Source organism: Medicago sativa, chromosome 1 (genome assembly GCF_051527215.1).
Source record: "Medicago sativa cultivar Bolivia chromosome 1, Bolivia_mono, whole genome shotgun sequence".
Classification (NCBI taxonomy): domain Eukaryota; kingdom Viridiplantae; phylum Streptophyta; class Magnoliopsida; order Fabales; family Fabaceae; genus Medicago; species Medicago sativa.
In genome coordinates, this window is record NC_140749.1 from 61,204,788 (window position 1) to 61,219,387 (window position 14,600).

Below are 14,600 nucleotides of genomic sequence, written 5' to 3' on the forward strand. Positions count from 1 at the left end.
ATGAGTGGTTAAAGACCTTTTTGACTTAAAAAGTATAATGTTCGTTCATGTCAATTCTAATATTGAATAAATGATCGTTGGTGGATTGTGTATGATCCTCTTGGATGTTGAAGCTCTATCGAATTAATGGCGTGTCTTCCATACAAAATCATTTCATTTCTCTTTTATTTCAACTTTGGCCATCATTTGAGCTCCTTCCTCAGGCCTCACTGCTTTACCTCTGGCGCTATGTAATAATTTGGTGTGGATGGCGCACACAATGAGAGGAATTTTTTGAAAAATAATCTCAGTACTTTCTTAAAATTAAAAAATAATAAATTTTGACAAAAAAATTGTTTTGCAGAATTCTTTCAGAAAGAAAAAATATATGTTCTTTAGTACAAATTGTTACTATCATTCTCGTGGATATTGAGAACTCGTTGTGTTGTTTTGTTCAATTATTTAGCAACAACAATTTTTGAACATACACTAACAGAACATTTTATTAAGATATTGTACCTCTTTGATAACTAAATATAACATAAAAAAAACATCAATAATATTTGAGAAGTCGTTGTGAATCATAAACTAAAAATGACTAATGGAATGTAATAAAATAAAAAACTTATCATAAAGAGAAACAGAATTTAACTCGGAAATGAATATCTACTCTTGACAAATTAGATAATAGAGGTCTCAACACAAGTAGAGTCTAGACCAATCAACAATACAATCAAATGCTGAAATAACAGCAACCAGATCCCAAACTCAAATTAAAACATAATAAATTACACCAATACAATGCTAATAGAATTGCAAAGGGCAGGGCAGAGAAACAGCTGAAAGCAACTAACGAAAATACATGATAATAATTTTCTAATTGCTAATAAGAATTGAATCTAATGGTGGAAAAAATGATCATTACAAATCTATAAGGCAACGATTAAGGGCTTTTGCATTCTTGAATTATTTCATCGCCGTTGCGAAGTTGCAGCCAAGTGAAATTATCTATATCCAAATGCTCTCCACCTACAGCATAATACACCAAATATCAGTAAAATCACTACACCAAGAGGTATCTAAATTTCATTTTAAAAGTTAAGTTGAATCAATAAAATGCTAGTCATGCCCCCAAAAATTACCTGCTGTACAAAAAATACTAATTTGAATAACTCATTTCTGGAACTCAATTAATAAACACGGTGAAACCAATTCTGCAAAGATTTCCACAAAGAACAGAACTGTTAACAGCCTTCTTCTCTCCGATGTAATCTTTGATCCTCTAAGCCATGAAATCAACTTCCTGCACCATTAACAGCCTTCTTATCTCCATTGTTGAGGGAAGATGCCATGGATCCTATAGAAATTTAACAAAGTGTTTTGCTTAATGAAATTTATACCACAAGATTGCATAACCCACACCAAGATGTATGTAAAAGATTCACAAATTTCCTGAGCAGAAAAGACATCATAATATTGAGAATAATAGTATGGGGCAAGAAGGAAGGTGGAATAAATTTTTGAAGAAAAAAGAAAGAACGGTTTATTTTTGGTAGAAAAGAATAGAAGTATAGAAAAAATGGGTAGAAAAAACTTAAAATATTATATTTATGTTAGTAGTTGTGGCAGTCCTTTATATTTCAATAGATAGAGTGAAAGCTAATTATTCAAGGAAGTCAAATAAAATTACCAATAAAATCATCTTACCCTATTTCATAATATAAAAACCTAATCATTTTATTTTACATAAAAACATAATATGGAGTACAACATTCCTGGAGGACTAAGAAAATGCTTTGGTTCTGGGAATTCAAAGAACTATCTTAGCAGTTAGTTAGGACTGTTCAAATAAACGGAAAAACAAAACCCAACTATAAAACCAAATCATACTACACTAAAAAGAACCAAACTGTTTCTCTGATTTGACGAACTGATGTTTCAAACATGGTTCACTACACTAACCGAACTCAAACTATAAAAATTGATCCACACAAACTGTTGTTCTCGCTTGTTTTTAAAACAGTTCAGATTCAACAAACGAACTTGCATCAATTACAAACTGTACTCAAATTTTGAACTTATATAAGTATGCCTTGTGATGTGCTTTTAGTCAATTACATGGTAAGCTTACAGGTTGCTTAGACATAGTAAGCTTACAGGTTGCTTAGTCTACTTGTAATAACTCGAGAAAAAAAGGAGTACGTTGATACAGTCCAAAATTATATAACGCACTTTTAATGTGGAGGAAACTTTACCCCTATTTCAAATTGAACACCAAATTGTCCATGATTCTACTTTGCATTAAGCCAAAACTTCAATCAAATCAACGCCAATCAATTTTTTTAATAAAATAACAATAGACAACTTTAACTGCATTTTTTCATCCAGATAGAAGAGCATGTGCTTTAAGAAATTATAGATCAAAGCTATATACACATAATAGAACAACCACATACTTTTTATCTATTAACAGACAAGATAAACTCAGCAAACTCATTTTTTTTAACAAAACATGGAATATCTTTACATTGACTCTATTCCTTGGCTCGTCTAATAGGAACATGCAAATGGCTATATTTCATTAAATTCCATATGCATGTAAAGACAAAGTAACAATTGATCAATATATTATAGTAGGAAGATAAATTTTAGAAGTGCACGTAGTAGCCAATTAGACCAGAAATAATTAACGGGGCAGGAAGACCAAGCCATTTCTTTTGTAACCACATCACAGAAGGATGCATGAACAAATGCAAAAAAGAGGATGCATGAACACTGACATATCAGGGAGATGAAATTATTAATCAATAAAAAAGATCTTTCACATCATTTTTTGATGATTTGTGATAATACTCATTATTTTGAAATTCAATAAATTAGTGGTGTCAATAATGGGAATGAATCTGCCATTTGCAATAGGAAAGAAAGTGCTTAAAAACCATCTGAATTATGCTTATAATTACATCCACATACCTCATAAGAAGAAAATGCATAACACCAAAAGGACAAAAGGTGTCAAAGTGAATCAAAAGTAAGTTGAGGTGTATGATTAAAAGTTGTGTTATCCAAGCATTGATACAGACCTGCCGTTTCCTATCATCCAGCTTCACCGAACCGTCAATCCTGGAAACTTCGAAACCCTTTTCACTAAAATAATAATCCATTATATCTAGCACTTTGGTCCACTAACTGAAGATCAGAATCTAATAGCATTTAGCAAAGGCAGGTGCAGATGAGTAGCAGCTTGGCCACAAAAAGGAAGCAGAAAGGCACAAGCACAGAACTTTAAAGCATATCTTGTGATTCCGTGCAAATAGCCGCTCCAGGAATCGGTCGAGCAATTGAAATTTTCCAATAAATCAATACAATTAAAGAAGACAATGAATGTGACATCTGAAAAACAAAGTATTGAGCTTCCTTAAATGACATCATAGAGATTTAGATCAATTGTCTCCCTTGGCTCAATCTCGTGTTGTTGGTTGATGTTGTAGGTATTATCTATAAAACACAGTAAGTAAAATTTAAGGAAGCCATCATCAAGCAAAACATCATATAAACCTTCACATAAAACAAACCTAGAGAAGGAAATAATAAAAAGAGGAACTTTTGCGATTAAAATAATGGGCTAAAGTAATGACTAATTCACAGACCTGGCGCTCAGTAAGCTATCCTCTTCCTGCGAAGTCAACCCGAAATAGAGCAATCGAATGCACAATCTGCAAAAAAATATATTCAGTCAACTCTCCAAATCACATGATTGTCTCATGTTTGCTATTTTATCGGTTCAACTGATCTCTTCAGAAATGAAACTCAAACAACAAATTTAAACATATATAATATAGAAGGAAAACATAAGCATACACTCTTTTTTCAATGTGTGTTGTAAACTTGCCAAACTTCTATTCTAACATATATAGAAGATGAACCATTATTTGTAGCTTCTATTCTTAGCTTACTCTATTCTAACCTATCTCAAAAAAATTGTTTTGTTGTATTTAGAATCAAAAAGAAATAATTTTCTCATCTTTAATACCATGATTTTGTTTGGCACATATATGGTATTCTTATAACAATGTAAATTGAGCAAAATAAAATCTTCAATCATAAGCTTTCAAGTCAGTAACTCTCAACACCATAAACATTACCTCAGCTTTTCTCTGCAACCTAGCATCACCTTCAGCCTTAATACCATCCACCTTCAGCAATTTCCTCATAAGTAACTCTGTAGTCACAACAAATTCTTTGTCAGAAACCTTGGTCCCTCCATTGACAGCCACATCCAAGACCAATACCTGCAAAATTAAAATCAGTAATATCTTCATTATCTAGTTCAAGTTATAATGTTTCTATAATGAATGATAATAATATTCAAAAATAAATCAAGCAATTAACAAACCTAAAAATAAATTGTCACTAATTTCTTATAAATTCAAAAATAAATTGACAGTAAGCTCTAAAGTTAAAAAGTCCATGAGCCCTAAAAAGCGATCAATACTCCAAATCATGAAAGTAAAATCACTAATGAACAAAAGAAGCCTAAAGTAATTTTCTGGAAAAGATAAACATACATCATTGTCACTAATTTCCTTCTGCCAGCTCTTCAAATTCCATGTATCAACTCCTTTAGAACCATAGGCTGCAATGTGAATGCACAAGAAACAACTTAATTCACCAAAAAGATCACGCTTGTGAATTGAAAAATAGTGAATTAAACACAAAGTTATGAACAACATATCTCATTCACAAGGTGACCAGTGGGAGCTAAGAAAACAATCAATATTTTGACACCAGTGGACCTAATAGCTTGACCAGTCTCTTTGATAAGCAGAACAGAAATCAATGTTTTTCTTAAACCTGTATCCATTATTGCAACTTGAAATGCCTCCAACAGATCCTGTAGTGAAAATCCAAAATTGCATGAACCCAAAAATACAATCTTTGACAAAACACAAAAACAAAAAAAACCCATACCAGTTGGACGCGATTCAGAGAGTCCTGTTGAGGCCAATCTGCATTCTAAACACATGAAACCCTAATCACCATCGAAACAGAGAAAAAAAAATTCTGGAAAAAACAATAAAACAAAAATCAAGCATTCAATCATGAGATCAACAAATGAGAACAACAAAAACCCAATTCTCTCAATCGATCAAAGAGGAAATGAATAAAACAGCCAAATCAAAAAAGAGAGCAAAAATTAATAAAAACAAACAACACAAAAAATGAAATACATCAATAACCTAGACATGCATGCTGAAAAAGATGATGAACGGTGGAGATTAGTGTGTTCGACGGCGAGATCGACGACGGCGACGGCGAGATTGACGGCGGCAGTGAAGATCGCAGGTGACGGAGAAAGCGTTTTAGAGAACGCGTATTTTAGAGAAAGCAGAACGCATTTTTTTTTTTATTTCCTTTTCCAGAGTCACTCCATATATTGCCCAAATGTTAGTGGAAACATTGAGATTACTAAAATGCCCCCTTCTCAAATAAGTAGATTACCAAAATGCCCTCAGAAGGGCAAAATGGTCAAAAACACAGACATTTATTTTCTTATCTAGGTTAGTAGAAAAAATTCATCGCACCAATTTCATTCCTTTTTTTTTTTTGACAATATTTTGTACACTTATTTAATACTAAAAAAAATGCATCGCACCAATTTCAATCCTATCATGTTGCCTTTTTTTTTGACAATATTTTGTATATCCTTTTTTATTAATTTTATTAGGTCTGCAACAACTTAACCTAATAATTTTCCTCTAAAATGTCATTAGGTTAGCAGCAATTTAACCTAACATCCATCTAAAATGCAGCGCACCAATTTAACCTAACAAATTCCCTCTAAAATGCAGCAATCCCTAATATTTCTCCTCGCTGATGAGCTTTTCATTCCTATACTGTTGTGTCATCGTTTGTATATATCTATTGTTTCTGTAGACTTTTTTTTTGACAAGTTGTTGTACACTTATTTAATATGTTTACAAACAGAATACCCAAATTTCCATGCAGATATGATATATATTTGGTTGGAAAAATATATTATTACTTTTAGTAAATATCAAAATGTAATTATTCTTTTTAGATCTGTACGTGTAATTTAGAAATTCTATTAATTGAAGTGACTTTGTTTTTCATGTTAGTAGAAATTTAAAACAATTATTACAAGTCAATTTTTGATGTTTAACTATAAAAGTAATAAAAAAAATTGACTCGTGCAATGTTCTTTTTATCTTTTATCTTTATAAATTTTTTTTTAAAAAAAAGAAGATAATGCCCCAATAATATATTGTGATAAAATAAATAAACAGTCTTTAATTGATTAGTTTTTCAAAATTAAAATTTAAAATTTGATAAGATTCAAGTGTCATTGACAGTCATAGTAAGACAAATTTGATTGTAATACTGTATCTCTAATAATCTAAGAGTAAATTACACTCTTCTTCCCTCAAAGATGCTTGAATTACACTCCTCTCCCCTCTTATGTTAAAATATACACTCCCCTCCCTTGAAAAGTAAAATTTATACGCTCATCCCCTATAAGATGCTTGAATTACATCCCCCTCCCTTAATAATTAAATATGGACTACACTTTAATCTATTATAACATAAATAAATATTTTTATAATATATATTAATTTTGAATCACCATTTAAAAAATATAAATTCGTTTCTTTATAATCTAAATGTCAATTACAATTAAATTTAAATCTTTTGTTATTAATTTTATAATTTAGAGTATAAAATTCACTTTTAAATAACCATACTTAATCGACTTTAGTAATTTTTTAAATATTTTAATTTTATTTTGGGTTGTTTCATATTTTATAATAGGGTTTAAAACTATATGTTTATGAAACTGTGAATAAAAAATAGAGAAAGATATGTATTCAAAATTTGATTATATTAAAATGAACCCGCAATACTATTTTTCTTTGAAGTGTGTTAGATTATTTTTTTCTAGATTATTAGAAATAAAAAAAAAAAACTATTGAGGAACTAAAGCGTAGATTTTAACTTAAGAGGGGAGGGAAATGTAATTCAAGCTTCTCTCAAGGGAGGGGGGTGAAATATTTTCTAATATGTTTTGAATAAGAGGGGGAGGGGAGTGTATATTTTAACATAAGAGGGGAAGGAGTGTAATTCAAGCATCTTTGAGGGGAGGGGATTGTAATTTACTCATAATCTAATTTGCATTTATTGATCGATCCATGATCTTACGGGTCAAAGATTATTTATTGGTCTCTGTTATAATCGACAAGACCCGTGGGTCAAAAGTCTAGTTGTTTTTTTTTTTTGAAGAAAAAAGTCTAGTTGTTATAAACATAATTCAGCTAGTAAAGGCAATAAAATACGCAAAGATATGATTTAAATTTTGAATCCTCACTCACTCATTCACTTTATTTTGTTAAGTACCCCGACATTATAGAATTCATTTTTTAAGGTGAATAAGTGAGTGTTCAAGTTCCAAACTCAACCCTTACATATATGAATGCATTGCCCTGTCAAACTTTTACGCGGACTCTAACTTCTCATTTAAGTTGTGAAATTTTAACCAAATAATAATTTTAATGCCCCTAAAAAATGGTGCCATGCACTATCGTCCCTCCACCCACCTTTAGTGTCACCCTTGATAATAATTCTTAACAAACTGCTCTAGTAAAAATTAAGGAAAACAAAAAATAGTGACAGTATTTTATATTTTTTTACAAGATACTGGCATAGTATTCTTTTAACAATATTCGCAATTTTTTTGGAGACCAAATTATAATGAAAACATGTGCAATGTCTAAAGTTCAAACTTAGTTCAACTTATTGTTATAATCATTATTCAGCTGGTAAAGGCAATAAAATTTGCAAAGATATGATTTAAATTTTGAATCCTCACTGTTCAAGGTCCAAACTCAACCCATACATATATGAATGCATTGTCCAGTCAAACTCTCACGTGGACTCTAACTTCTCATTTAAGTTGTGAAATTTTAACCAAATAATAATTTTGATGCCCCTAAAATAATAGTGTCCTGCATTGTCGTCCCTCCCGCCCACCTTTAGAGCCACCCTTGATAATAATTCTTAACAACATGCTCTAGTAAGAATTAAGGAAAACAAAAATTAGTGGCAGTATTTTATATTTTTTTGACAAGATAGTGGCATAGTACTTTTTTAACAATATTCGCAATTTTTTTGGACACCAAATTATATTGAAAACATGTGCAATCAGTGGCGATTCCACTCCCAGCTAGCCTGGGCTAGTGCCCAGGCTCAGCTCCAACTTTCCTTTGTAGCCAGCCCAGCCATTACTACAACTTTGAGCTTTTCCTGCGGATTTTTGGGCTAATTTCCTGTAGATTTTGCCAGCCCAGCCATTTCCTGCAGATTTTGCCAAGGATTTAGGTTCCCAGGTGAGGTACTACTAGGATTTTAGGATCCGCAGGAAAGATATATCCGCAGGAAATGTGAAATTATCAGCAGAAAATGTGAAATTATCTGCAGAATATGTGAAATTATTCGCATGAAGAAAGTAACGTATTTTTAGCCCAGGCTCTGTAAATTTTTTGGCTTCGCCACTGTGTGCAATGTCTAAAGTCCAAACTTAGTTCAACTTATTGTTATAACCATAATTCAGCCGGTAAAGGCAATAAAATACGCAAAGATATGGTTTAAATTTTGAATCCTCACTCACTCACTTTATTTTGTTAAGCACCCTGGCGTTAAAATTCATTTTTTAAGATGATAAGTGTGTGTTTAAGGTCCAAACTCAACCCTTACATATATGAATGCATTGTTTTGTCAAACTCTCACGTGGACTCGAACTTCTCATTTAAGTTGTGAAATTTTAACCAATAAATTACGGAAATCTCGTGTGTGTGTGTCGGTTTTAGATTTTAGTGGTGTAAACACAATCTTTTTCATGAATACTACATTTTTAAAGTTCAACGGAAAGATTTTAAATTGTTTCTTTTTTTATATAGAGAGAAACTCTTTCCTGTTATTCACGTTCAAAATCTCTGTCATTATAGCATATATCAAACGTTTGATATCAACTTTAAAGTTATTTCCTTTTCATTTTATTCAAAATCTGTGCAATTATTTCCATACAACCTGATGATGACTGGGAAAGATAATGACAATAATTTTTTCCTTTATATTATTAAGTACTAAACATCTAACACTAAGTTTTATTGAGTACAAGGAAAAAAACTAATTAATCACTAATTGTACACTGTATAAACCAACCCATGCTTAGTAGGGTTTTAAATACAAACTACAAACCGATACAAACAATTAGAAAATGCATAAAATTACATATTATTGAATGTTTTTGGATGTCTTTTTGTAAAAACGGTCGAATCTGATCTGATGTTGGATTGATTTTTCAGAATAAAACCAAACCGAATTCCGCTTTGATATATTTTAATTAATAGTTATTCAATTCTTTTGTTAGTATGATATATTGCACAAATTTTTTTTTTTGAAGGACAAATCTATTATTCATTGGTTTCAATTTTTTTTTAATAATACTTATTAGTTTAACTTAATATATATATATATATATATATATATATATATATATATATTTTACTATTTTATATATTTTTAATATAATTTCATATATTTTTTTTATATGTTATATTTTGATTCAATCATATTATTTTATCGTGTTTTTATGTTATTAAAATGAATTAAAATAAAAAATTTATAATTTGGATATCAAAAAATGGATCCAAATTGGATCAAATTAAGTTAGATCAGATCACATTTTTTAAATTAGTCATCCAAAACCTAAGTAAACCACACTTAAATCGGATGAGTTTTTGTATCAAAATCGATCTAAAGTGCACCGCGAACACCCAGTGCTTAGGGTATTTAATTTGGTTTAAAATCTTGTAAGATTTTCTTTAAAAATCAAAAATCATTAATATTTAATTTTCCTTTTTAAGGCACGAAATTTCACAACAAAGTATAGATTGTTATTAAAGAATTGTTCTACTCAAGAATCGAATTTGTCTTCTCCAAAGGACTGGTCGTTTCATAGAGTTCTAACCACTTGAACTTAATTGTTTGGTTAAAACAAGGTTTTTTAATTCATACACATGAAGAATTTTTTTTTTGAGGGAATGAAGAAATATTTCTAGAATTCATATTATTAAAATTAAATATTAATAAATATTTTTGCATAATTTATTTTATTGCCTTATCAGTCAAAATGCGATTCAATATATGAAACATTAATAGCAGTAATTAATAGAAAATAAAAAATTAATAAATCTTCTTAATTATCTTTCTTTCCTATTTTAAAAAAAAGTAAAAAATTATCTTCCTAATTTACTTGATTGCCTTGTCAGCAAAAATAATATCTGTAATCAATAAATTATTTGCATAATTTATTTCATTACCTTACCAACCAAAATGTGATTCTATATTTGAATTTGAATACAATAATTAATTCACCATTCAAGGAGTTAATTGGGGGGAATGAATGTGTACAAAAAAAAGTGGTATTGACTTCAAGGTAAAATTTTAACGTTACACGGTTGGAAAAATTTGTGTGTCCATGTTATAAAAGGTGTTTGAATCCTTGACCTTTTTTCATTTCATGAGCACCATGATCTTTTTGATTAACCCCACCCTCATGTAGAATAATAATGCAAGTTCACAAATCAGAAACAAACAAAGAGCAAGAGAAGCATAGAATCTTCAATGCAAAGGGTAACAAGGTTAGTCCAAACACACAGACAATGCCAAATATTTAAGTTCTCATTAAAAAGGAAAAACAAAGATGACAAATTGGAGTTGTTCTTTGCAATCATGCAAAAATTAAGGTTTTGTAGTGTTAAAAACATTTACATATATTTTGTTGACTGTGGTATTTGTTTTGTTGTTTCAATGGTCCTACTTTGGTTTCCTGTCTTACTTGAAGGGAACCTTTATATTCGGTCACTCTGCTTTGTGCATGTGCCTTTGCCAGTTACTTCTATTTATGTAAACCAATGGTATAGATCTATTATTTTTACCTTGTATGCAATTCTTTCTAAAGTTTCTATGATCATTGAGAGTTTTTTTTTATTTTTTTAAATGTTTATGTGATCATTGAGCTCATGCAATGTATGGATTTAATTTTTCATTATATTCTGAGATTCAAGTCAATAAAGTTTTTGATTTTTCTCATTTAAAATTACCACTTTTTGAAATATTGGCACAAGTTGTTAGAGACTCTAAATTGGAATCGAGGGTTCAAATTTTATTGAAATAACTAAGAATCAAATAGTTTATGGATTGGTTTGATTTCAACTTTATCATAATCTGGTTGAATCGGTTAGTTCAATTGTGTTTCATTTTATTTTTACATTTTTTTCCAACACCTTTTACCTATTTAGTCAATTATTTATTATTTATCCGGTTTAATCATGGTATTGAATCAATTGAATGACGATCTAGATGTCACATTGATTCAATCTCTAGTCTAATTTTTAAACTATTGCTTAAGACCAATTGAATAGATCAATGTGTTTTGCATACATGTGGTTAACGCCCAATTCAGTACCTTACACATAAATATTTCATAAAATTGGACAAATAAGCAAAATTTTAAACCTTTTGACACTTATCATTCCAGGTTTTAATTTTACTGAAAAAAATATAGTGTCACGTTCCAAGTTTATGTGTCACATGTTTTTGAATAATTATAATACAAAGTTAAGTAGCTAAGTATACTTTAATTTCATTTATGTATTTGTACATGTATATATTTGTGAACTTAGCAATTGATTTGAAATGCCTGCAGGAAAATGTACAAAGAAGGGACATAAAGGAAGAAAAACAAAGGAAGAGGAACAAGTACCCAAGCTATTCCTAATGGTAAGACTCACTCTGATGTATTATTATTATTATCATTCATTCATTCATTCATATACAATATCACGTGTACCAAAAGTAATAATAATAAAACTTAAAAGGAACAACACAAAGTATAAATGGAAAAGGACAAGGGAGTGAAAGATCTCGTTCTCTGAAGATATTCAATAGTGGGGTGATAGGAATCTAATATCATCCAAACACTTGAAGACAAATCCATTTCAGAACATCAATTAAAGAATTCTCCTTTATGTGTTATTTGAAACCATTATAATAAAATTCAACACCCAAGAATCCCTAGCTAGACTCATAAATCATAGCATCATCCAGTAATAAACAGGAGGAAAAAAAAAATAAAGATTTTTTTTTTGTTGTTATTCACCTTCATCACACACTCTTTATATTTTATTTGACCCCTTAATTTCAACAAAGTCATCTTAACCTTGAGATTTTTTTATAAAGGTAAGAATAAGACATGATACATGGCCTTCAATCTTTCAAACTTTGCTTTTACTTCATTTCAAAATTTCCAACTTATAAAAGCTACTTTGGTTAGTTGGATATTTTTCAAAGATGAAACAGTAGGCTATGAAACTATGTGAGGCCCCTTTTTGCCTCTTTGGTGGAAAAACTATAGAAAGAGGAGGGAAGGGAATTCAATTTCTTCCATCTTACCTCTTATACTGTATATATGCTCTTGATCAATTGCTCTTATTCATTACTTTCAGATCACTTCTTGTTGAAGCAAAAAGCATCACCTATGGTAAGATTAAGTGCTACTATACAAATTTACTTAATTAGCTCTATATGTATCTTATATATCTTCCATCTTGTGTGCAATAATTATTAATTAATCAGAATATAATTAAGTGTAGGAACATAAGTATGATGTAGATATATATACTAATTACGTGCCTGGCTCCCTGTATGCCATTTGTAGAGTTCATCAAGATGTTGATGACTTTAATGAATGGCGTGCGAGGAGCCATGCATGCTGTGTATATTTTCTATATTTTAGTGCAAGATTTGGTTCTAAATTTGCATGTTTTTCTTAAATTATCTTAATTGTGTTTTATTGTTTCTATTGTTTGTTAAATTTTCTTATCTTACCTTTGGGGAGAGGGATGGGGGAGCTGGGGGTTGTGGTAGTAGGTCTTTGGATTTAATCTTCTTTGTTTAGTTGTCTAGATAATTATAGCATTAAATTACTAACATTTTAATAATGCAATGCTCAAGGAAGTTAGTGTCTCCTATGAGCTACCTAGTCTAGATGACATTGACTTGGTTTGATTAGATAGTGGATAGGTATTTTTTTTTATAAGGTATAGATAACAAATAATTTCAGTAATTGTAGTTAAGAAAATATTTTATTCCTTTGTATTATTAATTAATTAATTGTTGCAGAATTCTTTGTTTTATTGTTTTTTATTTTTAAATTTTGAATGTTGTTTTTCATGTTTTTGAAATAAAAACATTAGTAAAAAATATACTTTTCAATTCATAAGAATGATATGACATTTATTTTGTTTTGTTATTTTGTTTTTGACGAAGAATTGACAATTTTTTTTGTTGTGTTTCATATTTTATTATTTCTGAGTTTTCTATTATGAGTTTAGAGGTTAATAATTGACTTATGCAGTCGTCAAGGATCATTATTACTCTCAAGTGGACGTAGTCACCAATCGTTTTCGTAGTTCTGGTCACTTTTAATTTGTTGTAATTGAGTAGTTAACATCTTGGGCGTCACTCAAATATGTGTGTCTATATATATATATTGAAAAGATTCATTATATATTTTAGTGTGTTTGATAAAGATATGTATGTGGTTGATATGGTTAGGAATTGTTGAGGGTTAGGTTTGGGGGAGAAACCTTTTTTTATTGAAATAAAGAGCTAGTCTTGGAATGTATTTTTTTTCTTTTTGGTTAACTTTTCTGCACAGGAAAATAAGTCTGATTAGTGGACGTGTCAAAAGTTCTTATCAAAGGTTGTTGATAGCTGCTAACATTGAAAGTTTTGCTCCAGCATCTAGAATAAGATGACTCCATTGAAGGTGTCATATTCTGCTTGGAGATCGTTAAATAATAGAATTATGACGAAGGATAACATTGTGCACTAGGGCATTGCAATATTTGCACTCTTATCTTAGTTAGATGTGCACTAGGGCATTGTGATTATTGGTGTTGGGTTGGTTGGGTATTCCCAATGTCTTACCTCAAAATGCTTTGACACATGATCATATGTTTCGTGGTCTTTATTTTGGACGTTATTTGGTTAATGTTTGTGTGCTTTATTTGAAAAGCTTGTAAATACATGATATTCAGAATGCAAGAGGTTCATGTTACTTATAATTGTATTGGCTTTTGAGTTACGTTTTAGGGTGTTTATATGATTTTTTCGGTGGTTGTTTGTTTTGTGCCCGGGTAGTGTCGGTTTTAAGTTTTTTTTTGCCTATAAAACCTAAAGGAATGGTTCCCATCTTAATTGTATTATTAATTTTTTTTTAAATAGCTAAAATGAAATTTATTAACCGAACATCTTACTTTGTGTTTGTTGTAGCGGTGGAATTGAAGAAAACGCCGTTTGCATAGAAGCTGCAATACGTAGAGTTTAGCTTTAGCATTAAAATTTGCATTGGAAGATATATTTAAACGCGATTCTTGAATGCAAACTGTGTACCAAACACATATTTAGTCGTTCATGCACAAGAAGTGTAAGGAAAACATTAAGAGAAAGAGAAAACAGTTACATTAACAATCCAAAAA

At 30.2% G+C, this 14,600-nt stretch overlaps 1 protein-coding gene and 1 long non-coding RNA gene across 14 annotated transcripts; one reads left to right on the forward strand and one right to left on the reverse strand.

Moving 5' to 3' along the window:
* Positions 1 to 625: 625 nt before the first annotated feature.
* On the reverse strand, positions 626 to 5,402 carry LOC146956052 (BAG family molecular chaperone regulator 4-like). Of its 12 annotated transcripts, none has more exons than XM_085726028.1 (9): positions 5,220 to 5,402; positions 4,951 to 4,988; positions 4,713 to 4,873; positions 4,548 to 4,620; positions 4,125 to 4,271; positions 3,630 to 3,695; positions 3,063 to 3,477; positions 1,122 to 1,336; positions 626 to 1,008 (listed from the first exon to the last, which is right to left on the reverse strand). In XM_085726028.1, the coding sequence occupies exons 3-6, from the start codon at positions 4,841 to 4,843 to the stop codon at positions 3,645 to 3,647; spliced, it is 402 nt and encodes a 133-aa protein (XP_085582154.1). In that variant the 5' UTR covers positions 4,844 to 4,873; positions 4,951 to 4,988; positions 5,220 to 5,402; the 3' UTR covers positions 626 to 1,008; positions 1,122 to 1,336; positions 3,063 to 3,477; positions 3,630 to 3,644. The 12 variants fall into 12 exon arrangements, with proteins under 12 accessions (XP_085582154.1, XP_085582169.1, XP_085582199.1 ...); XM_085726043.1 differs by having other exon boundaries at positions 4,951 to 4,995; positions 5,211 to 5,402; XM_085726073.1 differs by having other exon boundaries at positions 4,548 to 4,615; positions 4,834 to 4,873; positions 5,220 to 5,400.
* A 5,100-nt stretch (positions 5,403 to 10,502) lies between these two features.
* On the forward strand, positions 10,503 to 14,186 carry LOC146956053 (uncharacterized). 2 transcript variants are annotated; one of them, XR_015018823.1, is made up of 3 exons: positions 10,503 to 10,697; positions 11,765 to 11,838; positions 12,564 to 14,186. It is a non-coding gene; the product is annotated as an uncharacterized LOC146956053 (long non-coding RNA). The 2 variants fall into 2 exon arrangements; XR_015018824.1 differs by lacking the exons at positions 10,503 to 10,697; positions 11,765 to 11,838 and adding an exon at positions 11,854 to 12,297.
* The last annotated feature ends 414 nt before the right edge of the window (positions 14,187 to 14,600 follow it).